This window comes from Garra rufa, chromosome 3, assembly GCF_049309525.1.
Source record: "Garra rufa chromosome 3, GarRuf1.0, whole genome shotgun sequence".
NCBI classification, from domain to species: Eukaryota; Metazoa; Chordata; class Actinopteri; order Cypriniformes; family Cyprinidae; genus Garra; species Garra rufa.
This window is the reverse complement of record NC_133363.1, coordinates 2,351,997-2,376,545: the sequence shown is the minus strand read 5'-3', so window position 1 is coordinate 2,376,545 and position 24,549 is coordinate 2,351,997. Positions and strand designations below refer to the sequence as shown.

Sequence of the window (24,549 nt, the reverse complement as noted above, 5' to 3'; positions counted from 1 at the left end):
TTTGTGAATAATAGTATTGTCACTGAATAATTGAGTGTGTTTGTGTTTTTCAGTGTTTCGGTTTGTTGGGAATCAATGGTGCAGGAAAAACCACAACTTTTAAAATGCTGACGGGAGACATCAGCCCGACGGCCGGTGACGCTTACCTGGGCGGATTCAGGTGAGTCCCTCTGTCTATCACATCTCTTTGGAAAAACACTGCTCTTAAAAATCTAGTCGTCTTGATGTCGATGAGGTTGTTACCGTTATTGTTGAGTATAAGAATGGACTTAATCTTCAAATGTTTATTTTTAAACTAAATATGAAGCATTTCAGTTACAGTTTTACCTAAATTTAACATAAAAAAAATTAATAAATAAATAAAAACATTAGGATTATACATTTATGATGATCAACTTAAATTTCCTATGAATTAAAGAAAAAACGGTCTTTAATTATTCCTACAACAAACTGGGGTAACAGGGTTGAATGGTTAAATTAAACATTATTTGTAAGAACTGGAATTGAATTACATTGTTATAATTATATATGGTGAATATATAGTTTGCCACAATGTGGAAGGAATCTGAATTTTAAGCAGTGGTCATTTTTTCTTATGTTTGTTAAAAAAAAAATTTGGAACATAAAATGTATAACAGTGTTGATTTTCAAAATACTTTTGATGTACAATAATGTCAGTATTATACTTTTAAATTTAAGGAAAATTTTCTTGATTTTCCCAAAATGATATTATTTGATCATTTATTTCTTACCATAATCGTGGGTTACCGGGCTGAATGTTTGAGCTTGATGAATGCAGCCAACAAAACAATATTTGCAAGAATTAAACTAAATTATAATATACATAATAATTATTACTGCAAGAAGGAATATAATTTTAAGCAATTTCTGTAATTCCATGCGGTAACAGGGTTGCCTACAAAATGTGTAACAGTGTAATGTTATGCATTTTTTATAAAATTATTTGATTTAAAATACTTTTAATGTCAATTTCAATATCATAGTTTTTTCTTAGATTAAAGAAAATCATTCTTGAATTTCCCCAAATTATATTCTTTGATCATTTATTTCTTACAGTAACTGTGGGTTACAGGGCTGAATGTTTGAGCTTAATGAATGCAGCCAAAAAAAAAAAAAAACAACAACAGTATTTGTAAGAATTAAACTAAATTATAATATAAATAAAATTAATAATTGCAACGATGTAGAAGGAATCTAATTTTAAGCAATTTCTGTAATTCCACGCGGTAACAGGGTTGCACACAAAATGTGTAACAGTGCAATATTATGCTTTTTTTTATAAAATGAGTTGATTAATAAAATACTTTTAATGTTCATTAATTACAATATCATACTTTCTCTCAGATTAAATAAATTATTCTTTAATATCCCAAAATGATATTTGATCATTCATTTCTTACAGTAATCTTGGGTTACAGGGCTGAATGTTTGAGCTTGATGAATGCAGCCAACAAAACAATGTTTGCAAGAATTAAACTAAATTATAATACAAATAAAAATTATCACTGTAACAATGTAGAAGGAATAAAATTGTAAGCAATTTATGTAATTCCATGCAGTAACAGGGGTGCACACAAAAGCAAACAAAGTTTAATATTAAAATCTAAATAGTTTTTAATGCAATTAACTGAATATTAAATTTTATTTGTATTTTTCCCAAAACATACATATTTCCAATATATTAAAGGAATGTCTTTAATATTCCCAAAAATGAAGAAAATATTTCTTTGATTATTTATTGTTTACAACAAACAGGGTTGAATTGTTGAGCTAAATAATTAAAATTGTTTTAATGCATTGAACTGAATGTTAATTAGATTTTATTTGATTTTAATTATATGTGGTTAAGAAGGTCAAGATCTCTGAGGGTTAAAGGGTGCAGACATGTGATGCATTTAAACCAGCTACTTTGATTAAATTTATTTAGATAAGTTTAATGAACTTTTCTCAAGACAAAAACGGGTTTGTGTCAATAATGGCTCATGTTTTGCGGAGCGTCCCTTCTGTGTGTTGATTGTTCAGTCAGTGAACAGAGAGATGAAAGAAGGAGAGCAGACATGGTCCTCCTGCGCGTCTCTGTCTCTGACTGTCTGTCATTCATCTGTGAGACGAGAGACAGAGGAGTCGTCCATGTCCGAGGGGCGGGAAACGCAGCTGTCAGTCCCTTCACAGATAGCGGAGTTTGCTTTTCCAGTTTCCCGTCGGTGCTGCTGTCCTGCGGCTCTGTCTGACAGATTCGAGACGCACGACTTTATCTTTGTCTCTCTGTGTGTCTCACACGTCCTTTCATTTTGAAAGTTTGAAAGTTTGAAGTGATGTGTAGAATCACAGGGGGCGGAGTCTGAGCTTTGATATCTAAGAGGGGGAGGGGTTAATATGCAAATTATATTTTGGATTTAATGCTGAATGATGTTATTTGGCTAGTGGCATTACATTTCTAAAATAGCTAGTTTGGACATTTTGAGAGCATGGAGTACTTGTTCCCAGGGGTTATTAAAACAAAAATGAGCCACAGTGACACAAACCCATTTTTTGTTCTGAGGAATATCCAAAAACAACTAGAACAGTGTTATATATTTTGCTGACGTGTGTACGTACATTATCCCAAAATGTTTTGAAGAACCCTGCTTCATACTACAGTGATCTTAATAATATTTTAATTTAATTTAAAACAATTTAGTATATTAACTCATCCATGAACATGATTTCTTGCCGATTCCTGTCGGATTGCATCGGCTGCTGGGATAAAAACTATAACTATGCCTTTGTTTATTTGTTTGTTTTGAATATGCGCCCTCTAGTGGTAAAAACGTACATACTGTGCCTTTAATTAAATTAAAAAAAAATCATCAAAAAAGCTAGTTTAAATATCTGCACCCTTTTGACCCTCAGAGATCTTGACCTTCTTAACCCGATATAATTACAAGTAAAAAAAATATATATATATTATTTAAACTAATTTTATTTCATTAGTTGCCAAAGCAATAGTTCTCTTTTTCAATTTAAGTAAATTTATGTACAGTACAAAAATAACTAAAACTAACACTGAAATAACAATGAATAAAAATGTCATATTAATAATAATAATTATTATTATTGTTATTATTATTATTTTTTTTTACAAAAATTACAAAAAATTTACTTAAATTATAATTTAAAAAAAAATTAAAATATTGAAAATAAATAAATAAATACACACACAAACAACATGGCTTGTTCCTGATAAAAAAGTGCTAGTTATAACACATACACAAACACACACACACACACACACACACACACACACACACACACACACACACACACACACACACACACACACACACAGACACACACACACACAAAACAATAAAAAACTGCTTAAAATAATATGAATGTTAACTGAAATAAAATAAAATAAATGTAAAAAAAACTCCAAAGCAACATTTCTCATTCTCATTTAGTTGAACTTAATGTGCTAAAATAACTGAAACTAACACTGAAATAACAATTCAGTGTTTACTTAGTTTTAGTTGCTAAAATAATTAGTTTTAGTTACTAAAATAACTAAAACTAACACTGAAATAAAATGAATAAAAACAATTAAATAATAATAATTAATAATAAGAATTATAAACTAATAAAAATAACTAAAACATAACATAATTACAAAAAAAAACATTAAATAAAATAAAAAAGAAACAGAAAAAAAAACTATTCAAAATACTGAAAAAATAAATGAATACATGAATAAAAACAGCATGGCTTGTACCTGATGAAAAGTGTTTGTTGCCAGTGTTTTGAGGTGTTTTTGTGTTGATCTTTCAGCATCCGCACTGAGATGCAGTCGGTGCAGCAGAACATGGGTTACTGTCCGCAGTTTGATGCTATCAATGACCTTCTGACGGGACGAGAACACCTGGAGTTCTACGCACGACTCCGCGGGGTTCCCAAAAAAGAGGTTTCCATGGTAACAGCCTGCTCTCTGTATTTTGTAGACCCTTATTCTTTCTATCTGAAACTCACTCTCTATGTATGAAGTGTGTGTGTGTGTGTGTGTGTGTGTGTGTGTGTGTGTGTGTGTGTGTGTGTGTGTGTGTGTGTGTGTGTGTGTGTGTGTGTGTGTGTGGTTCATTCTATAGCCATTCAGGAACAAAACATAAAAGTGTGTGTGGTCTCAAAAGTATTTGATAACATGCAACTGCTTAGCTTGTATATAATCCAAGGTTATTGTGGTTTTTCATTTTCAATATATGAATTATATGCGAAACTGTGAAATTTGATTAAAAATCGATTCACAATTTTTCATACATTTATTTGTGCACATTGGACATCAAACGCACCAGTATGTTAAAACAAAATCACACCAGTCTATAATATAGATAGTCCTGACTGAAGATTACTTTTCTTACCCCACTGGCAGATTGTTTTGCTTGTTTTAAGCAAAAACGCACTTTTTTTATTATATAATCAATAAAAAGAAAATAGATGAAAATGAAAAAGCAAGCTAGTGTTAGAGGCCTAAAAATAGATAGATAGAATAAAACAAGAACAAAGAAGCTAGTGTTAGGTAGTTTTATTTATTTTTTTAGAAAACAAGCAGTAAGTAAATGAATAGAGAATAAGTCTAAAAGGGCAAGTTTTTTTTTTTTTTTTTTTTTTTTTTTTTGTAGAATGGAATTAGAATAGAGGGTGCTAGAGTTAAAGGGTCAAATAAAGAAAAAAGAGATGGGTTTTTAGCCGATTCTTGAAGTTGTTCGGATTGAGTTGGGCAGGTCATTCCACCAGAATAGTGCATTTAATGTGAAAGTCTGTGAAAGTGATTTTGTGCCTCTTTGGGATGGCACAATCATGCGCCGTTCACCTGCAAGCTTCTAAGAGGGCACATGAGTCTGAAGTAATGAATTTAGGTAAAGTGGTGCAGATCCAGTGGTGGTTTTGTAGGAAAACATTAATGCCTTGAATTTTATGCGAACAGCTACTGGTAGCCAGTGCAAGTTGATGAAGAGAGGTGTGACATGCGTTCTTTACAGCTCATTAAAAATTAATCTTGAAGCCGCATTCTGAATGAATTGTAAAGGTTTGATAGAACTGGCTGGAAGACCTGCCAAAAGAACATTGCAGTAGTCCAGTTGTGAAGCATATTCCAAAAGAAAAGGCCTGATCTTCCTGATTTTGAATAAAGCAAATCTGCAGGATTTCATCAGTCAGCTGATTTCTGTTTTCTGGCTGTTTTTGAAGGAGTTACACTATATTGCCAAAAGTATTTAGACACTTCCTTCTAATAAACAGGTTTGACTACTTTAGTAATTTCCATGAGTACAAATCTTAATGTTTAAGCATATAATGATATTCTAGGGAATTGTGTATTTCTAATTTTAAAGCAAAAGTTTGGACAGGACACTTTTTTTTATTCTAACATGGCAATTCCTCTGTGTATAAGGCAAGGTTCAAAAAGAAATGATTGATTCAGTCAGTGTGGAAGAACTTGATTGGTCTGGAGAAAGCCAAGTCCTAATCCCAGTTGAACACCTCTGGTGTGACGTTAAATGCAGACCTTGAGCCAAAAACTCATCACCAAACACCAATGACTTGTACTTACAGTATATGGACAAAAGTATTGAGACACCCCCTTCTTTAGAACAGAAAAAGGCACTTCCAAAACTGTAGCAACAAAGATGGAAGCATAATTCATGTGATTATAAATTGTATTTCCATCGCTGTTACTTCAGTTTTGGAAGTGTCTAAAATGACTGTACCCATACGTACAAGTCATTGGTGTTTGGTCTGAGTTTTTGGCTCAAGGTCTGCATTTAAAGTCACACCAAAGGTGTTCAACTGATTAGGACTTGGCTTTGTGCAAACCAGTCAAGTTCTTTTCCAAACTAACTGAATCAATCATTTCTTTTTGAACCATGCCTTTTACACTGCAAAAAAATGCTTTTCTGACTAAGAATTTTTTGTCTTGTTTCCAGCCAAAATATCTAAAAATTCTTAAATCAAGAAGGATTTTATAGACAAGTAAAAATTAATGTCTTATTTTCAGAAAAAAAAAAAACAGTCAAAATGAAGTGTGCTTTTGCTTGAAACAAGCAAAATAATCTGCCAACGGGGTAAGAAAAATAATCTTGTTTTCTTTTTGAAATAAGATTTTTTTTCTTACCCCATTGGCAGATTATTTTCTTGTTCTAAGAAAAAATAACTTAATTTTGGCTTGTTTTTTCTGAAAACAAGAAAATAATTATTACTCGTCTAGAAAATCCTTCTTGATTTAAGAATTTTTAGATATTTTGGCTGGAAACAAGACAAAAAATCCAAGTAAGAAATGCATTTTTTTTTATGCAGTGTAGACAGTGGGATTGCCATGTTAGAATAGAAAAGGGTCCTGTCCAAACTGTTGCTTTTAAATTTGAAGCACACAATTCCCTAGAATATCATTCTATGCTTAAACATTAGTATTATTACTAGTGGAAATGACTAAAGTTGTCAAACCTGTTCATTACAATACTTTTGGCAATATAGTGTATGATGATGTGCCTAACTAAATGGAGAAATTGTGATGAAGCGATGGGTTTGATGGAACCACAAGCAGTTCTGTCTTGGCAAGGTTGAGTTGAAGATGATGGTCCTTCATCCAGCAAGAAATGTCTGTTCGACAAACTGAGATGTGAGCAGCTATCGTCGGATAATCAGGATGGAATGAGAGGTAGATTTTGTTGTCATCAGCATAGTGATATGAAAAGCCATGTTTCTGAATGACAGAACCTAGTGATGCCATGTAGACAGAGAAAAGAAGTGGTCCAAGAACTGAGCCCTGAGGTACTCCAGTAGCTAGATGTTGGATACCTTGGATACCTCACCTCTCAAAATAACCTTAAAGGACCTTTCTAAGAGGTAAGACTCAAACCACTGGAGTGCAGTTCCTGAGAAGCCCTTTGCCAATAGGGCTGACAGGAGGATCTGGTGGTTGACCGTGTCAAAAGTATTGCAGTATTGAAGATGTGGAATCCGCTCTTGCCCGTCTTAGGGCTTCAACAACTGAGAGAGCAAGGGCAGTCTCAGTTGAATGTCCACTTGTAAAACCAGACAGGTTGTTCTGTGTGAGTAAGGCTGAGACTTGGTCGAACACAGCTCGTTCAAGTGTTTTTGCAATGAAAGGAAGAAGGGAAACCCTTCTGTAGTTCTCTAATGGAGATGGGTTAAGGGTGGGTTTCTTTAGTAGAGGAATTATACAAGCTTGTTTAAATGTAGAGGGAAAAACACCTGTGTGAAGGGATGTGTTAATGATGCGAGTGAGTTGCAGGTACAACTGCACAAGAAATGGCTTGAAGGAGATGAGATGGAATAGGATCAAGTGGACAAGTAGTAGGATGATTAGAAAGGATAAGTTTGGAGACTTCAGCTTCAGAGAGGGAAGAGAAGGATGTAAATGAGCTACCCAGTCTCACGGCAGTTCGTGATGTAGTCACGTAATTTAATTTAATTATTCGTGGCAGGGACACGTTTATTTCGTTATTTTCGTAAGTCCAGCCCGACTGGCAGAAAGAATCGTGCAGTTGCACGAAAGATGCATCCAATTGAAATGCATTAGTTTAAAAAACGTGCTGGGCTTACGAAAATAACAAAATAAACGTGTCCCTGCTACGATTAAATACACTGCAAAAAATGCTTTTCTTACTTAGATTTTTTGTCTTGTTTCCAGCCAAATTATCTTAAAATTCTTGAAACAGGAAGGATTTTCTAGACAAGTAAAAAATTATTGTCTTGTTTTTAGTAAAAACAAGTCAAAATTAAGTGAGTTTTTGCTTAAAACAAGCAAAATAATCTGCCAATGGGGTAAGAAAAAAAAATCTTATTTCAAACAGACAACTAGATTATTTTTCTTACCCCATTGGCAGATTATTTTACTTGTTTTAAGCAAAAACTCACTTAATTTTGACTTGTTTTTTACTAAAAACAAGACTATAATTTTTACTTGGCTAGAAAATCCTTCCATTTTCAAGAATGTTTAGATATTTTGGCTGGAAACAAGAGAAAAAATCTAAGTAAGAAAAGCATTTTTTGCAGTGTAGATTAAATTAAATTACGCAACTAAATCACGAACTGCCGTGAGACTGGGTTGGAATGAGTGTATGTTTGCAGGTAAGATGTGCTTGGTAGATTGGTATGGAAAATTGTGCATTGATGGTTTCGAACGTGGCAAAGTCGTCAGCTGTTAGAGTTGATGAAGGAGGGTGATACACGTTGAGCTCAGTAGGATTTTTTTTTTTTTTTTTTTTGAGATTTGCACCATATCCTTTCATACCCTGGGAGGCTGACAGTGAGTGTAGGTGACGTCAGAAGACATACTATTCACCTGCGGCGCCTCACCTTAACTAGGAAGTCGATTTTAGAAATTTGTGAATCAATGCAGGCTGAATTGCGATTCATATGTACATCGATTTTTTTTCCCCCATCCATAGAAATTTTAGTTTAATTTTAAATAGCTGTTTTCTATGTGAATATCTGTTAAAATGTAAATTATTGCTGTGATTTTCAGCATCATTACTCCAGTCTTCTGTGTCACATGATCCATCATTCTAATATGATGATTTGCTGCTCAAGAAACATTTCAGATTATTATCAAAAGTTGTGCTGACCAATATTTTTGTGAAAACCGTCATGCATTTTATTTTTTAGGATTCACAGATAAATAGAAAGTTCAAAAGAACATTTATTTGAAAAGGATTTTTTTTTTACTGTTACTTTCACTGCAAAAAAATGTTTTTCTTATGTAGAATTTTTGTCTTGTTTGCAGCCAAAATATCTAAAAATTCTTAAGTCAAGAAGGATTTTCTAGACGGGTAAAAATTGTTTTGCTTTCCGAAAAAACAAGTCAAAATTAAGTTTTTTTTTTATTTTATTTTTTTATCCATTGGCAGATTATTTAGCTTGTTCTAAGCAAAAACTCACTTAAATTTGACTTGTGTTTTTTTTTTTTTTTTTTTTTTTTTTTGGGGGGGGGGGAAACAAGAAAAAATGTTTTACTTGTATAGAAAATCCTTTTTGATTAAATAATTTTTAGATATTTTGGCTAGAAACGAGACTAAAAATGTAAGTAAGAAAAAATCCTTAATTAATAAAAGTATTAAATAAAGTATTAAAGTATTCAGTAATAACTCTGAAATTGCTAACATCCCTGGTATTGCTCTCATTATCACACACTCAGTGAATAGATGTGCATGCAGTGATATTCTCTCTGTCTCTGTCTGTCAGGTGGCTGAGTGGGGCGTCCAGAAGCTGGGTCTTGTCAAATACTCTGAGAAATCAGCAGGAACTTACAGCGGCGGCAACAAGCGCAAACTCTCCACCGCCATGGCTCTGATTGGCTGCCCTCCTCTGGTCTTCCTCGTAAGACACACCCACCTTTCACACACACACACACACACACACACACACACACACACCTGGCTCTCCAAATCACTTCAGTCGACTCTATTCACACAATCAGCGCTGAACGAGTCGGGTTCAGTCTGTTCAGTCTTCACACGCATTCAAATCCAAACATCAGCTGTAAGCTACAAAACACACTTTGAGCTTTAAAACACACTCATGATCTGAACACAGGACGGGACTTTGAAGTTTAGTGCTAATGATGCAGTGCTTTGATACATGGCTTCTCAGTCCTTTGTCCACAATTACATTCAAAGGTCACATGATTTTTCTTTTTCTTCAAGAAGTCTCTTCTGCTCACCAAGCTTGCATTTGTTTGATTCAAAATACAGCAAAATTGTGAAATATTTTACTATGTAAAATATCTGCTTTCTATTCGAATGTATTTTAAAATGTAATTGATTTCTGTGATCAAAGCTACTTTTTTTAACATCATTCTCAGTCTTCAGTATCACATGATTCTTCAGAAATCATTATCATATGCTGATTTGCTGCTTGAGAACCATTTTTTTTATTATTATTATTAATATTTAAAAGTATTAAGTACATTTTTTTTTCTTTTTTTGGAAAGGCGTTATAGAAATTAATACTTTTATTTAGCTTTAAGATGCTTTAAACTGATCAAAAGTGATGATAAAAACATTTATAATGTTACAAAATATTTCTATTTCAGATCAGTTTGTTCTTCTGAATTTTCTATTTATTAAAGAAACCTAAAAAAATAAAAAATAAATAAACTTGCTAATCATGCTAGAAACATGCTAAAAGCATGCTATTAACTTGTTAAACATGCTAGAAACATGCTAGTAACTTGCTAATGACATACTAGTAACTTGCTTATCATGCTGGAAACATGCTAAAAGCATGCTAATAACTTGCTAATCATGTTAGAAACATGCTAGAAACATGCTAGTAACTTGCTAATGACATGCTAGTAACTTGCTTATCGTGCTAGAAACATGCTAAAAGCATGCTAATAACTTGTTAATCATGCTAGAAACATGTTAACAAACTTGCTAATGACATGCTAATAATGCAGGTAACGTTATGTATGCTAGAAACTTGCTAATCATGTTAGAAACATGCTAATGAAATGCTAGTAACTTGCTAGTAATGCTAGAAACATGCTAATAACTTGCTAATCGTGCTAGAAACATGTTAGCAACTTGCTAATGACATGCTAATAATGCAGGTAACATGTTATGTATACTAGAAACTTGCTAATGACATGCTAGTAACTTGCTAATCATGCTAGAAACATGCTAATGACATGCTAATAACTTGCTAATCATGTTAGAAACATGTTAGCAACTTGCTAATGACATGCTAATAATGCAGGTAACATGTTATGTATGCTAGAAACTTGCTAATCATGCTAGAAACTTGCTAATAAAATGCTAATAACTTGCTAATCATGTTAGAAACATGTTAGCAACTTGCTAATGACATGCTAAAATGCAGGTAACATGTTATGTGTGCCAGAAACATGCTAATCATGTTAGAAACTTGCTAATAATGATAAAAACATGCTAGCAAATAGCTAATCATGCTAGAAAAATGTTAATGACATGCTAGTAACTTACTAATCATGCTAGAAACATACTAAACATGCTAGAAAAATTTTAGAATCATGCTAACTACATTCTGATCATGCTAGCAGCATGCTAATCATCAATTTATCTAGTTATTATACTAATGTTTCAAAGTAATAATAATAATAATAAATGTTTTTTGAGCAGCAAATCAGAGTATTAGAGGATCATGTGAATATATTGTGAGTATATATAAATATATTCCAATATATGAATATATATAAATATATTCCAATATAAAACAGTTATTTTAAATAGTTAAATTGTTTATTTATATTTTGCTGTACTTTGAATCAAATAAATACAGGCTTGGTGAGCAGAAGAGACTTCTTTAAAAAAAAAAAAAAAAAAAAACATTAAAAAGCCTACTCTTTAAAAACTTTTGACTGGTAGAGTATATTTTAAAATATATTTTCTTACAATTTTATCCCTGTAACAGATTTTTCCAGTTATTTGTAATTTATTGGAAATGATTCCTTTAAAATATATATTTTTCCTCACAATTTTTCACCCCAAAACATTATTTTAAAAACATTTTTTCAGTCAAAATAAATAAATAACAGTTTGATGGGGTAAATAAAAAATATAGATATTGATTTTAGTTTTATTTTAAATGATTTGAAGCCATCTTGAGCCCTCTTTTGTAGTTTTAACTAATAAGCTTAAAGATGCTGTACATAACACACATTAGTGATTAACAAAGGAGTTTTCATTCTTTTCCAGTATTATTTTTATTTCAAATCAAAGCTTGAGTTGATTTCTTCAACTTAAGGGCTTTCATCAGACAGTTGTTAGTTGTTTAAAGAAATAAATGTATGTTTGTAGAGTGACATTTATTTTAGATGAACCTGCTCTAGAGACTCTTGAGCACCTGATTTTCTGTTTTTGGTTTAATAAAGAAATCCAGCGACAAAATGTGCAAGCACCTGTCTGAAAGCTGATCGGATGTCTGACCAAAATCAGAGCAGAGAATAACTCAAAAACGTGTAACGTTTGAAGGAGGGATAATGTCAGGGTTTGGATGTGAAGACGGTGAGGTGAGGTTTGTTTGAAAGTCAGAATCCCAATAAAAAACTCAGAGACGGAAATCAAACACAAGAGTCCAAACCGAGTAAAGTCTCCAGCACAAATCAATAAAACACAATCTGAATCACACAGTCAGAAACCTTAATATAATATTATATATATACCAAAAAAAAAAAAAAAAAAAAAACTGTAGAATTTTCTTAATATTTTAAAAAAGAAAAAGAAAAAAGAGGTCTCTTTTGTTTTCTCGGGCTGCATTTGTTTGATCGAAAACACAGAGAAAAATCTGAAATATTATTACAATTTAAAACCACTCTTTTCTATGTGAATATATAGTCAAATATAATTTATTTCTGTGATTGAAGCTGCATTTTCAGCATCATTACTCCAGTCTTCAGTGTCACATGATCCTTCAGAAGTCATTCTAATATACTGATTTGCTGCTCAAGAAACATTTCTAATTAGATTGGCTTGAGAAAAACTCAGCCCAGCTCTTCAGACTGATCTCACTTAGAGTGCTCTGTCTTTTCAGACTGATCCGACTTATAGTTTTCATCAAATTGAAGATTAAAAATCATAAAAATCCCATAGACTTACATTGACTAATGTTCAAATGAGCCAACACTATTCAAACTCCAACTGTCAAAATTCAAATTTAAACTCCCAGAATCCCTTGAGACTAAATCAAGCTTGGCTATTAGCAACTTGCTAATAATGCCAGAAACATGTTAGCAACTTGTTAATCATTCTATAAACATGTTAGAAACATGTTAGCAACTTGCTAGTCAGCCTAAAAACATTCTAGCAACTTGCTAATGACATGCTAATAATGCAAGTAACATGTTAATTATCAGTAACTTGTCAGTCATGCTAATGTTGTGATAGTAACTTGCTAATCATGCTAGAAACATGCTAGTAACTTGTCAGTCATGCTAATGTCAAGATAGTAACTTGCTATTCAGCCTAGAAACATGTTAGTAACTTGTCAGTCATGCTAATGTCATGATAGTAACTTGCTAATCATGTTAAAAACATGCTAGTAACTTGTCAGTCATGCTAATGACATATAACGTGCTAGTTATGCTAGAAACATGCTAACAACTTCCTAATCATGCTAGAAACATGCTAGCAACTTGCTAATCATGATAGAAACATACCAGCAACTTACTAATCAGACTAGAATCATGTTAGAAACATGCTAGCAACTTGCTAATCATACTAGAAACATGCTAACAATGTACTAGTCAGCATAGAAACATGCTAGCAACTTACTAATCATGCTGGAAACATGCTAGCAACTTGCTAATCATGATAGAAACATACCAGCAACTTACTAATCAGACTAGAATCATGTTAGAAACATGCTAGCAACTTGCTAATCATACTAGAAACATGCTAACAATGTACTAGTCAGCATAGAAACATGCTAGCAACTTGCTAATTGTGTAAGAAATATGCTTGAAACATGCTAGGAACTTGTTAATCATGATAGAAACCTGTTAGAAACATGGTAACAACTTGTTAGTCATCCTAGAAACATACTAGCAACTTGTTAATCATGTTAGAAGCATGCTAATGACATGCTAATAATCTTCTAGGCATGCTAGAAACATGTTAACAAATTGCTAATGACATGCTAATAATGCAAGTAACATGTTAATTATGCTAGAAACATGCTAACAACTTGCTAATCGTGCTAGAAACATGTTAAACATGCTAGAAAATGTTAGAAGCATGTTAAATATATTCTAATCATGCTAACAACATGCTAATCATCTAATCTATCTATATAACGTTCAAAACTTTTACATCTGCTTTAAACTTTAAAGCTAGGCTTTCTCAAGCCAACCTAAAGTTTGTCTTTACAATTTTCTAGTTATTATAAATGTTGAAAACAGTTGCCAAATATTTAGGTATAGATAGATAAATAGTACAACATTTATGCTTTGTATAAAGCAAATATGACAGTCTCTGTAAAGTTGACTCAGTCTGGGTTTTAGTGAATGTGCCGTTCATTGTGTCCTGTTTGAGCTTCATCTAATGCTCTGAAGGCATAAAAGCATAATAAATGACACAGTAATAATTACACGAGAGGCCTGTTTGACGCCCAGTGTCAGTCCTTTTATTTCTCCCACTCCAACATTATTGTATATTCTGTCATCAGTGAAGAATGTAAATGGCTTTCTCCTTTAGTGTCTCCTTCAGTTGTTATTAGACACAAATTAAAGACATTCAGCACATATAACAGCAATAATTAATTCGCTTTAATGTGCTGATTATATAGTCCACTAATGTGATGCACTGTAGAGCGAAATATAGACACAATAAAACACAATTTACAGCGTATTTACGACAAGAGTGACATGCCAAAGCATGCAGCCGATCCTGATTTAATTTCAAACATCTTGTTAACAATTAAATATAATAACACAAACTAAAAGACAGATATGAGGTAATACGACTTTAATTTAGATGTAAAAACATTCATTGAGTTAATTAGTGTATTTTTTGTTCATTTAGTCTTTTTTCTAAATCATTTCTGAGGCTAGCAATTAAAACTTGTCATTGAAACAGCAAGCAACAACAATAAAATAAATGAATAAAACTGGTTTTAATGTAGTACAGTACAATAATAAACGTTTGAGCCGAGATGCGATAATGTGACGTACGTATCCGTCGCAGGTTGTGTTGATTGTTCGTTCGCACTGATTAATGTTTCTTCACACCCACAGAAATAATTATATGACTCTCGAGACTCAGATGCTTTACAGTTTGGCTGGTGTGAGCGCTAACAGTGCAAACACGTCTAACAGCAGACGATAAATAAAACAAACCTGCAGATTCAGATGCATTTTGAGCTCCAAACTCTAGTTTGCTGCTGCTCTAATTGGAAAATAACATGCGGTTGTTTCAACTCTGCATCTGAGATATTGGTGCATTCAGGTCATGATGAAAAGATGCTATTTATGAGTTAAACGCACATGAACGCCACCACAGAGTCGCAATTACGATTTGAAAACGACATTTTCCAAGACATGTGCACATCACTAAGAAAACATGTATAACATTTATACATACAGTCAAACCTGAAATTATTCATACCCCAAATTCCGATTTAAAGTTACTTTTATTTATTTTTATTTTTTATTTTTTTTTTACCGGAAACAGCACAGGCTTCTCCCAAAAGATAATAAGACGATGTACAAGATTCATCATTGTGGGAAAAAAAAAAAAAAATTCTCAGCTTTTATTTACATTTGAACAAAAAGTGGCATGTCCAAAATTATTCATACCCTTTGCAAACTGTCACAGTCTATGGGAAAATACAAAGTTCTATACCATTCCAAATAGTCAACAGGTGAAAAACAGAAGCTCTCTGCCGTTGGTTTGTGGACAGTCATGGCTAAGACGAAGGAGCTCACTGAGGATCTGCGGCTGTGCACAAGTCAGGAAAGGGCTATAAGACCATATCTAAATGTTTTGAAGTTCCAGTGGCTACAGTGCAAAGTATTATAAAAAATACAAGATGTTCCGCACTGTGAAAAATCTCAGAGCACGTGGTCGGAAGCCAAAAGTGACACCTGTGCTGGCCAGGAGGATAGTGAGAGAGGTCAAAAAGAATCCAAGGATCACCACCAAGGCCATCCTGATGAATCTGGGCTCTGCTGGTGGAACATCTCAAGGCAGACAGTCCAACAGACATTGAACACCGCTGGGTTCCACGGACGCAGACCAAGGAGGACACCACTTCTCCAGATAAGGCATACAAAAGCTAGCTTGGCCTTTGCAAATGCTCATCTGGACAAAGAAGAAGACTTCTGGTCTTCTGTTTTATGATCAGATGAAACAAATTGGCCACAATGATGTAGCCTTCATTTGGCGTAAAAAAGGAGAAGCCTTCAACCCTAAGAACACCATCCCCACTGTCAAACATGGTGCTGGGAACCTAATGTTTTGGGGGTGTTTTTCAGCCGGTGGACCAGGGAACCTAATCACAGTAAACAGCACCGTGAAAAAGGAGCAATACATCAAAATTCTCAACAACAACATCAGGCAGTCTGCAGAGAAACTTGGCCTTGGGCACCAGTGGACATTTCAGCACCACAATGACCCAAAACACACAACAAAAGTGGTGAAGAAATGGTTAGCAGACAAAACATTAATGTTTTGCAGTGGCCCAGCCAGAGTCCTGACTTAAATCCAATTGAGAATCTGTGGAGGAGCTAAAGATCAGGGTGATGGCAAGGAGACCCTCCAACCTGAAAGAGTTGGAGCTCATCGCTAAAGATGAATGGGCAAAAATACCAGTGGAGACATGCAAAAAGCTGGCCAGCAATTATAGGAAGCGTTTGATTGCTGTAATAGCCAATAAAGGCTTTTCTATTGATTGAGAAGGGTATGAATAATTTTGGACATGCCACTTTTTGTTCAAATGTAAATAAGATGAGTACCAATTTTGTTTCACAATGAAGCCTCTTGTACATAGTCTTATTATCTTCTGGGAGACGTCTGTGTCATTTCTAATAAAAACAACTTGCTGGTTGAATAAAAGTAACTAAGTCAGAATTATATATATATATATATATATATATATATATATGACTATATTCATTTTCAGATATACACTGCAAAAAAAGGCTCATCTTAATGAGTGTTTTTGTCTTGTTTCTAGTCAAAATATCTCAAATGTTTTTTATTTATGATGCATTTACTAAATAAGCAAAATCACATAAGATATTTAGTCTTGTTTCCAGGGGGAAAAAACTAAATTAAGTGCAATCTGCTTAAAATAAGTACAATTATCTGCTAGTGGGGTACGTACATTAAGAATATTTGACTTACTCCACTGGCAGATAATTTTATCAGGGGGGGGGGGGGAACTAAATGCATTTTGCTTAAAACAAGACTAAATATCTCATGTGATTTTGCTTATCTAGTAAATTCATCTTAATGTAAGAATTTGTAGATATTTTGACTAGAAACAAGGTGAAAATACTGAGTAAGATCTCTCTTTTTTTGCAGAGTATTTTATGTTTAATTTATTTCTCTTTTTATTTATTTTAATTTAAGTTATTTTCAGATTCAAAAGCCAATAATTAAATAATTTAGTCAGAGTAAGTTAATTAAGCATAACTTTGATCTGATTGGCTGGAGTATAAAGTGGGTGGGGCCTGTTTGTGTATTCCCATGCAGAATTAAGTATTAAGATAAGCCTCTTTTTTGCAGTATTTTTTTGTTTTATTCAATTCTATTTTTTATGTGCAGTTAATGTACTTTCAGATTTCAGATTTAAAAGCCAATAATTGAATAATCTAAAATAAAAAATAAAATAGAATGTAAAAAAAAATCTAGTCATACATATGCTGTAAAAAATAAAAAACTTAAAACAATTATTTACCCTGCTGACTTAAAATTTTTAGTTCAGTCAACTTGAAATGTTAAGTTAATTTAACAACTGGAATATTTTAGTATATTTATTTTAGACTAAACTAAACATTTTAAGTCAGCGCAATAACAAATTATTTTCAGTTAAAACAACGCATTGTTTTTACAGCGGTCAATATTTCAAATTTTTTGTTTAGATTAACTTGATACTAAAACTGAAATAAAACCAAATAAAAGCTATATAGATATACTTTTAAAGAGCAAAAATCATTACAAAAATGCAAGATTGCTAACTAATATATAAACGGAATATAAAAATACAAGAACTTGAACGTGTCTGATATCATAATTACGACTTCCCAAACTCGTTAATATGAACTTCCCAAAATGACTTAAATAATTTGGTCAGAGTAAGTTGCATATTATTAATATGCATATGCATAGCCTTGATCTGATTGGCTGGAGTATAAAGTGGGTGGAGCCTGTTTATGTATTCCAATGCAGGAACATTTCAAACTCCAAAAATAGTAAATGCATGTGATTCCACAAAAATCAGTCTCATTTGGTTTGTTTTCATGAGTCACTTACATTCATTTGTAGATTTAGAATGATTCTCATCCATAACCCAATGTCTGGAAAGAAATGTTAATGAAAATATGATTTTAACTTTATGAATTGCATTATTAGTCCCAGTCTCTAAAGAGACGTTTTTCTTTGAGATATAGCTAGGGACAGTTTTATTTTCAAAGTGCAGCTGACACACACAGAGCAAACACACACACAGAGAGACAGGCGAGAGAACGTCCTTGAGGATTAAGGATAAAATGAAGAGCCGAATAACGATAGAAAAGATTAAAGAAGAAAAGAACGCGGGACTCGAGGTCACTCGCGGGACATTTTTAATGTATTTCCAGCCAGATTTAACATTCGGCGCACACGCGCGCCTCTGTTTGCTGGCATTAAAATCTCATTCCGCCTGACGGAGACTCATATGAAATAATCCACGTTCATAACCCACAGAATAACTCCTGATTGGCTCTCCGCGGATGCTAATTAAAGGCGGCATTACGAGGCAGGTGCTCGCAGCGTGTCCGTCCCGCTCCGAATCAGCACAGAGGACAGAGCGATCATCGTGAAGTCATTCTGTCATACGGGGTCAAAGGTTACCCATATCTACAGTGCCTTGCAAAAGTATTCATGCCCCTTCATTTTTTTTCACGTTTTGTTGCAGCATTATGTTAAACTGCTTTAAATTAGTTTTTTTTCCACATCAATCTACATCTCTTACACCATAATGACAAAGCAAAACAGGTTTGTAACAACTTTGCAAATGTATTAGAAATAAAAAACTGAAAAGATCCCGTTGCATAAGTATTCATACAGTACTCTTTTCTGGGACACTCGAAATTTAGCTCAGGAGCATTCATATCGCTTCTAGATGTTACTGCACTTGGAGTGGAGTTAAACTGTGGCAAATTCATTTGAATGAGTCTGATTTAGAAAGACACACACCTCTCAGAAAAGGTCTAACAGCTGAAAATGCATCTCAGAGCAAAAACCAAGTCCTGAGGTCAAGATAACTGCCTGTAGAGCTCAGAGACAGACTTGCGTTAAGGCGATGATCTAGGGAAGAGTTCAGAAACAAATCTGCTGCATTGAAGGTTGACAGAAGCATTCTCCATAATGGAAGACAATTGGAACAATAAGTGAATATGCTGTGCTCTAGTATAAAGCAGTTTGAAGTGTTTCTCTTTGCAATATGCATAGTTATTCATATATTGATAGATACTCTGTGTGTGTGTGTGTGTGTGTGTGTGTGTGTGTGTGTGTGTGTGTGTGTGTGTGTGTGTGTGTGTGTGTGTGTGTGTGTGTGTGTGTACAGGACGAGCCCACTACTGGTATGGACCCGAAGGCCCGGCGTTTTCTGTGGGACTGTATTCTCAGCGTCATTAAAGAGGGCAGATCTGTAATACTCACCTCACACAGGTAACAAACACACTCTATGTCTAAATGAGGGCTTCTCACAGACTTATTGGGTTTTATATGCAGTTCTAGTAATTATCAGTGTTGGGGAAAGTTACTCTTAAAAGTAATGCATTACAATATTGAGCTACTCCCTAATAAAGTAACTAATTACTGTTATGGAAAGTAATGCCTTTTCACACCAAAAGCCTCAGGCTCAGAGAAACGTAAATTGACGTCTGTACAGTAGACCGCAGAAAAAAGTCAACTCTTCAGCAATAAAAAAGAAAAGAAAACAAATGTTAGATTATCTCGAGTAATTTTTGCTTATTAGTATGGATGAATTGGATCATCGAAGGTCGGCAGTGAAGACATCGGTTCATAAAATGGGATTAAATACATAAAGGATATTTGTATTATTTAACATATTTATGTATTGCAGGTTTGTGTTGAATTTCACTGTTTTTATTCATTTTGAGGAGTACTGTATTTGATTTTTAGCCAGATTAATTAATACGTTCACATTTATTCTAGAACTAAAGTAACATCTTACTCATGATTTGTCTTAACATGGTACAGGAGAGCTTTTAATCAATAAATGGGGGAAATTAACTTGGCGTCAAAAGTAACTCAAGTAACTCAGTATTTTCTTGTCAATTAAAAACTAATGTCTTTCTTTACTAGTTTCTTGGGAAAAGTAATATTATTACGTAACTTGCGTTACTTGTAATGCTGCTTAACCCCCAACACTGGTAGTTATAGTAGCCGAGATTCAACTATTTAAAAAAAAAAAAAAAAAAAAGTTGGGAATCTGAGGGTGAAAAAAAAAATCTCTAAAAATTCTTAAACCAAGAAGAATTTTCTAGACCAGTAAAAAAAAGTCAAAGTTAAGTGAGTTTTTGCTTATAACAAGCAAATGGGGTAAGCAAAAATGTAAAAAAAGTTATTTCAAACAGAAAACAAGATTATTTTTTGCTTACCCCATTGGCAGATTATTTTGCTTGTTCTAAGCAAAAACTTAATTTTGACTTGACAATAATAAGACAATAATTTTTACTCGTCTAGAAAATCCTTCTTGAATTTTTAGATATTTTGGCTGGAAACACGACAATCAATCTAATTAAGAAAATAATTTTTGCAGTGTTGACAGACTTCTGTTCTTTTCTATGCAGTTGCAGAATAGTAGCCAAGATACACCTATTTAAAAAAAAGTCTGGAATCTGAGGATGAAAAAAAAATCTAAATACTGAGAAAATTGCCTTTAAAAATGTTTGTTTTAATTTAAAAATTAATTTTTCGTATATGTATGGTAGGAGAAAAAAAAAGTCAAAGTTAAGTGAGTAAAAAATAATCTTGTTTTTTGTTCGAAATAAGATTTATTTATTTTTTGCTTACCCCATTGGCAGATTATTTTGCTTGTTCTAAGCAAAAACTCCCACAAAAACAAAACAATCTAAGTAAGAAAAGCATTTTTTGCAGTGTAGTTTTTCAGCATGAAAACTTTTTTTTTTGTCCTTTTTTCAGAATATGACAATTTTTTTATCTAGAAAATCATTCTTGATTTAATATATTTTTTTTTGATATTTTGGCAGAAAACAAGACAAGCATTTTTTGACCTCATGTTGTGTCTATCACATTTACACACTGCCTCCGAAACTGTCATCCGTCAAAAAAAGTTCTGATAAGGTTGAATTTTCTGTGTTTTCGCATCCGTAGAAAGCATTTTGAAAGGAAAGGATGACGAATTCGACAAAAAACTAAAAACGCTTACGAAAATTTCGTAGTGTGCAATGGCCTTTAGTCTTTTGGGATAACAAGTTCTTCTAAATGCATGAATGTTATTGCATAATCCAGCATCTCTATTTATCATGTCAGTTACGGAGCCATCTTTGTCTGCATCAGTGTGCGATAATGACACAATGTGACGATTCCTGGCAACAAGACACCAATTTGGAGTTTTAGCTGTTGTTGGTTTGTCCCTCGTTTGGCAGCAGATGAGTTTGTTTGTGTGACTGCGTCTCATTGGCCGGCTGCACAGGTGAAAGGCTTTCATGAGCTTCATAATGAGTCTCATTTGAATGCGGCTGGAAGCAGATCCTGTGCTCTGGGGTTTCTGATGCTTTGAAGGTGTTTCTCAAGAGATTCACGCTGAGGAACGGCCAGAATTAGACCAAAACACTTGGTGGAAACCAGCTCTAATGCTGTAAATATGTGTGTGTTTCAGTATGGAGGAGTGTGAAGCGCTCTGCACCCGCATGGCTATCATGGTGAACGGACAGTTCAAATGCCTGGGCAGCATCCAACACCTCAAGAGCAGGTGAGTTTGTCTATGTGTTTGGCCAAAATTCAGTCAAAACCAGTCATAAGGGTACATTTTTGGAGATTTGCATCATCTGAAAGCTGAATAAATAAACTTCCATTGATGTATGGTTTGTTAGGATAGGACAATATTTGGTTGGAGATAAAACTATTTGAAAATCTGGAATCTGAGGGTGCTAAAAAAAATTTAAATATTGAGAAAATCACATTTAAAGTTGTCCAAATGAAGTTCTTAGGCATGCATATTACTAATCAAAAATTAGGTTTTGATATATTAACAGTAGGAAATTAACAACATATTTTCATCTTTACTTAATTTCCTAAGCTTTTTGGCATATGTTTACTGATTTTGGCATACCTAGATTTGAAACAGTGCCCATTCTTAAAAATAAAGGTGCTTCACAATGCCTTAGAAGAACCTTTCTTGTCTAAATGGTTCCATAAAGAACCTTTAACATCGGAAGGACCTTTCTGTTTCACAAATGTTCCTTGTGGCCAAAGAAGGTTCTTCAGATTATACAAAGGTGAGAAAGAAATGGTTCTTTAAAGAACCTTTGACTGAATGGTTCTTTGTGGAACCAAAAATCATTCTTCTATGGCATCGCTGTGATGAACCTTTTAAAGCACGTTTATTTTTAAGAGTGTAAGAGTGTCCTATTTTACAGAAAAGACCCTATATTTTAACAGATGGGTGGGAAAATGTATATTTTTTTATTGTAAGTTTTTATTTTAAAGTTTTTTTATATCTGTTTGGCCCATCGTCCTGCAGATGATTTCGATTTCTCTAGGTGCCAGTAAACAGAAGAAAAATAATTGTCTTTGTAACATGTTGTTTTTAAAAGTTATTGAGATTTATTTGAATGGAAGCAATATGTCTCCTAGTTGTCTCCGTTTTGCAAGATAAGGTATACCTGAATTTAAAAGTGTCCCATTCCCACATACATTAGGTTAAATGGATAAAAATGGTCTTATGTTACACAAAGCACCTTACATTTTAACACATGGGTGGAATAGTTCTCAATTATTATTGTATTTGTTCACAAGCCAGTTATTTCCATGTTGTGATGCTTTTGATCATAATTCTCTGTAATGTGTTCGATCGATTAAATATGCTACATACTAATCGCATTTTGGAGAATGAGAGCTTTCATTTGATATATGACTCATCTATGTTATTATTACGTCGGTCTTCACGGGGGATGGCTTGTTTGTGGAGGGCGAATTCAGACCTTATTATCTTACATTATGTAACATAAATGCTAAACGATGCATGTATTTTAAAAGTTTAGATTGCAAGCTTTTAAAAGATACTGTATATTTGTGCTCCAACAAGTATAATATTAAAAAAAAAAAAAAAACATGCAATGACGCATTGCTACCGATGATTTTTGGCATAAAAGAAAAATCTATAATTTTGACAATTTCTATACCCATGCTATTTATGACTGGTTTTATGGTCCAGAGTCACTTTTAAGAAATTAAAACTCTGTTTAGTGTGAATTTAAATGGAATTGACACACATGATATTCATTCGGAATTGCAATGGGAATGACTGGACTTCACTGATTTGCAATTCAAAGACATTTTCACACAGTGAGGAATTTTTAAAGTTCAACATTTTTGACAAAGTAATCAATTACATCTCCAATTATTCCATTTTCACTTTCTGTCTGTATATCTGTAAAACTAAACATTCTTGAAACAAGATCAGTTTACTTGAGAAGTAAATTTGTGAAGGACTCGATTTCAGAGAAACAAGATGAAAAATGTCAGTGTGGAGATAAAAATAAGCTTAATTCTTTATCTCTGAGTCGTTTCATTGTACACAGTTGTGCTTCTTAAGTACATGTATCTCTCAATTGAGTTTGTTCTCTATTAAAGTTGCTACTTTTATTTTTTTATTTATTATTTCAAAAATAGTTTCATCCATCAGTGGTGTGTTAAGTTGATAAAAAGACACAGTAAAGTGTAGTGAATTTTATAGGAGACTCAACTCATTTTAACTTGGCCCACCTAGGGACGCCAATTATGTAGTGAGTTCTGCTTTCGCCCACTAGGAAGGCGAAATAGTGTAGTGATGGGTACTCGTGTCACAGATGACGTTATGATTCTTGGGTCACATGTCACTTAATGTGTGGTTATGAGTACATCACATAAGAAAGATTGGTGGGATATCTAGCTTGTAGAACCTCTCACTGTATTATCAACACAAGGAAGACACAAGTGTAATAAAATACATTTTATTAACAAAAGATAGACAAGAGTAATCAACTATTAAATGAATACCATAAATGCAAAAGGAATAAAGTGCATAAGACGCATAAAATGTGATTCGGTTGCGTGTTGCTATGTCAGAGCTATGTTATCTTAGAACATTCTTCTCGAACCTTATAAACAGGAACTTAAACAACACTCGCACTCTTTTTGCTACCGTTGAGAGACTAACAAACCCCCCTAGTCAGATCCCTAGTGAACTGCTCTCCGACAGCAAGTGCGATGAGTTTGCTTCCTTCTTTTCTGAGAAGATCAATAATATCAGAAAGACAATTAGCACACCCTCAAGTTATGCAGAGGTCAGACAGATTCGACCACAATTTCAAAAAGAAGTCATTATGTCGAATTTTGAAGAAATCGATAGCAACATTTTGGAAGAAACAGTACAGCACCTCAAATCGTCAACCTGCCACCTTGACACACTTCCCACATCTTTTTTCAAAAGTGTGCTTAACTGTTTAGAAGCAGATCTTTTAAAAGTGGTGAACACCTCACTTCTTTCTGGGACTTTTCCAAACTCCCTGAAAATTCCAGCTGTTAAGCCCCTTCTGAAAAAGAA

At 33.5% G+C, this 24,549-nt stretch overlaps 1 protein-coding gene across 1 annotated transcript in view; it reads left to right on the top strand.

Moving 5' to 3' along the window:
• LOC141332528 (phospholipid-transporting ATPase ABCA1) overlaps positions 1-24,549 on the top strand; it is a 180,838-nt gene that overhangs the window by 136,646 nt on the left and 19,643 nt on the right. The window contains exons 38-42 of the mRNA XM_073837656.1: positions 54-160; positions 3,829-3,970; positions 9,256-9,390; positions 19,318-19,421; positions 21,622-21,714. Of these exons, the coding sequence (XP_073693757.1) occupies positions 54-160; positions 3,829-3,970; positions 9,256-9,390; positions 19,318-19,421; positions 21,622-21,714 (581 nt within the window). The remainder of the gene's footprint in view (positions 1-53; positions 161-3,828; positions 3,971-9,255; positions 9,391-19,317; positions 19,422-21,621; positions 21,715-24,549) is intronic.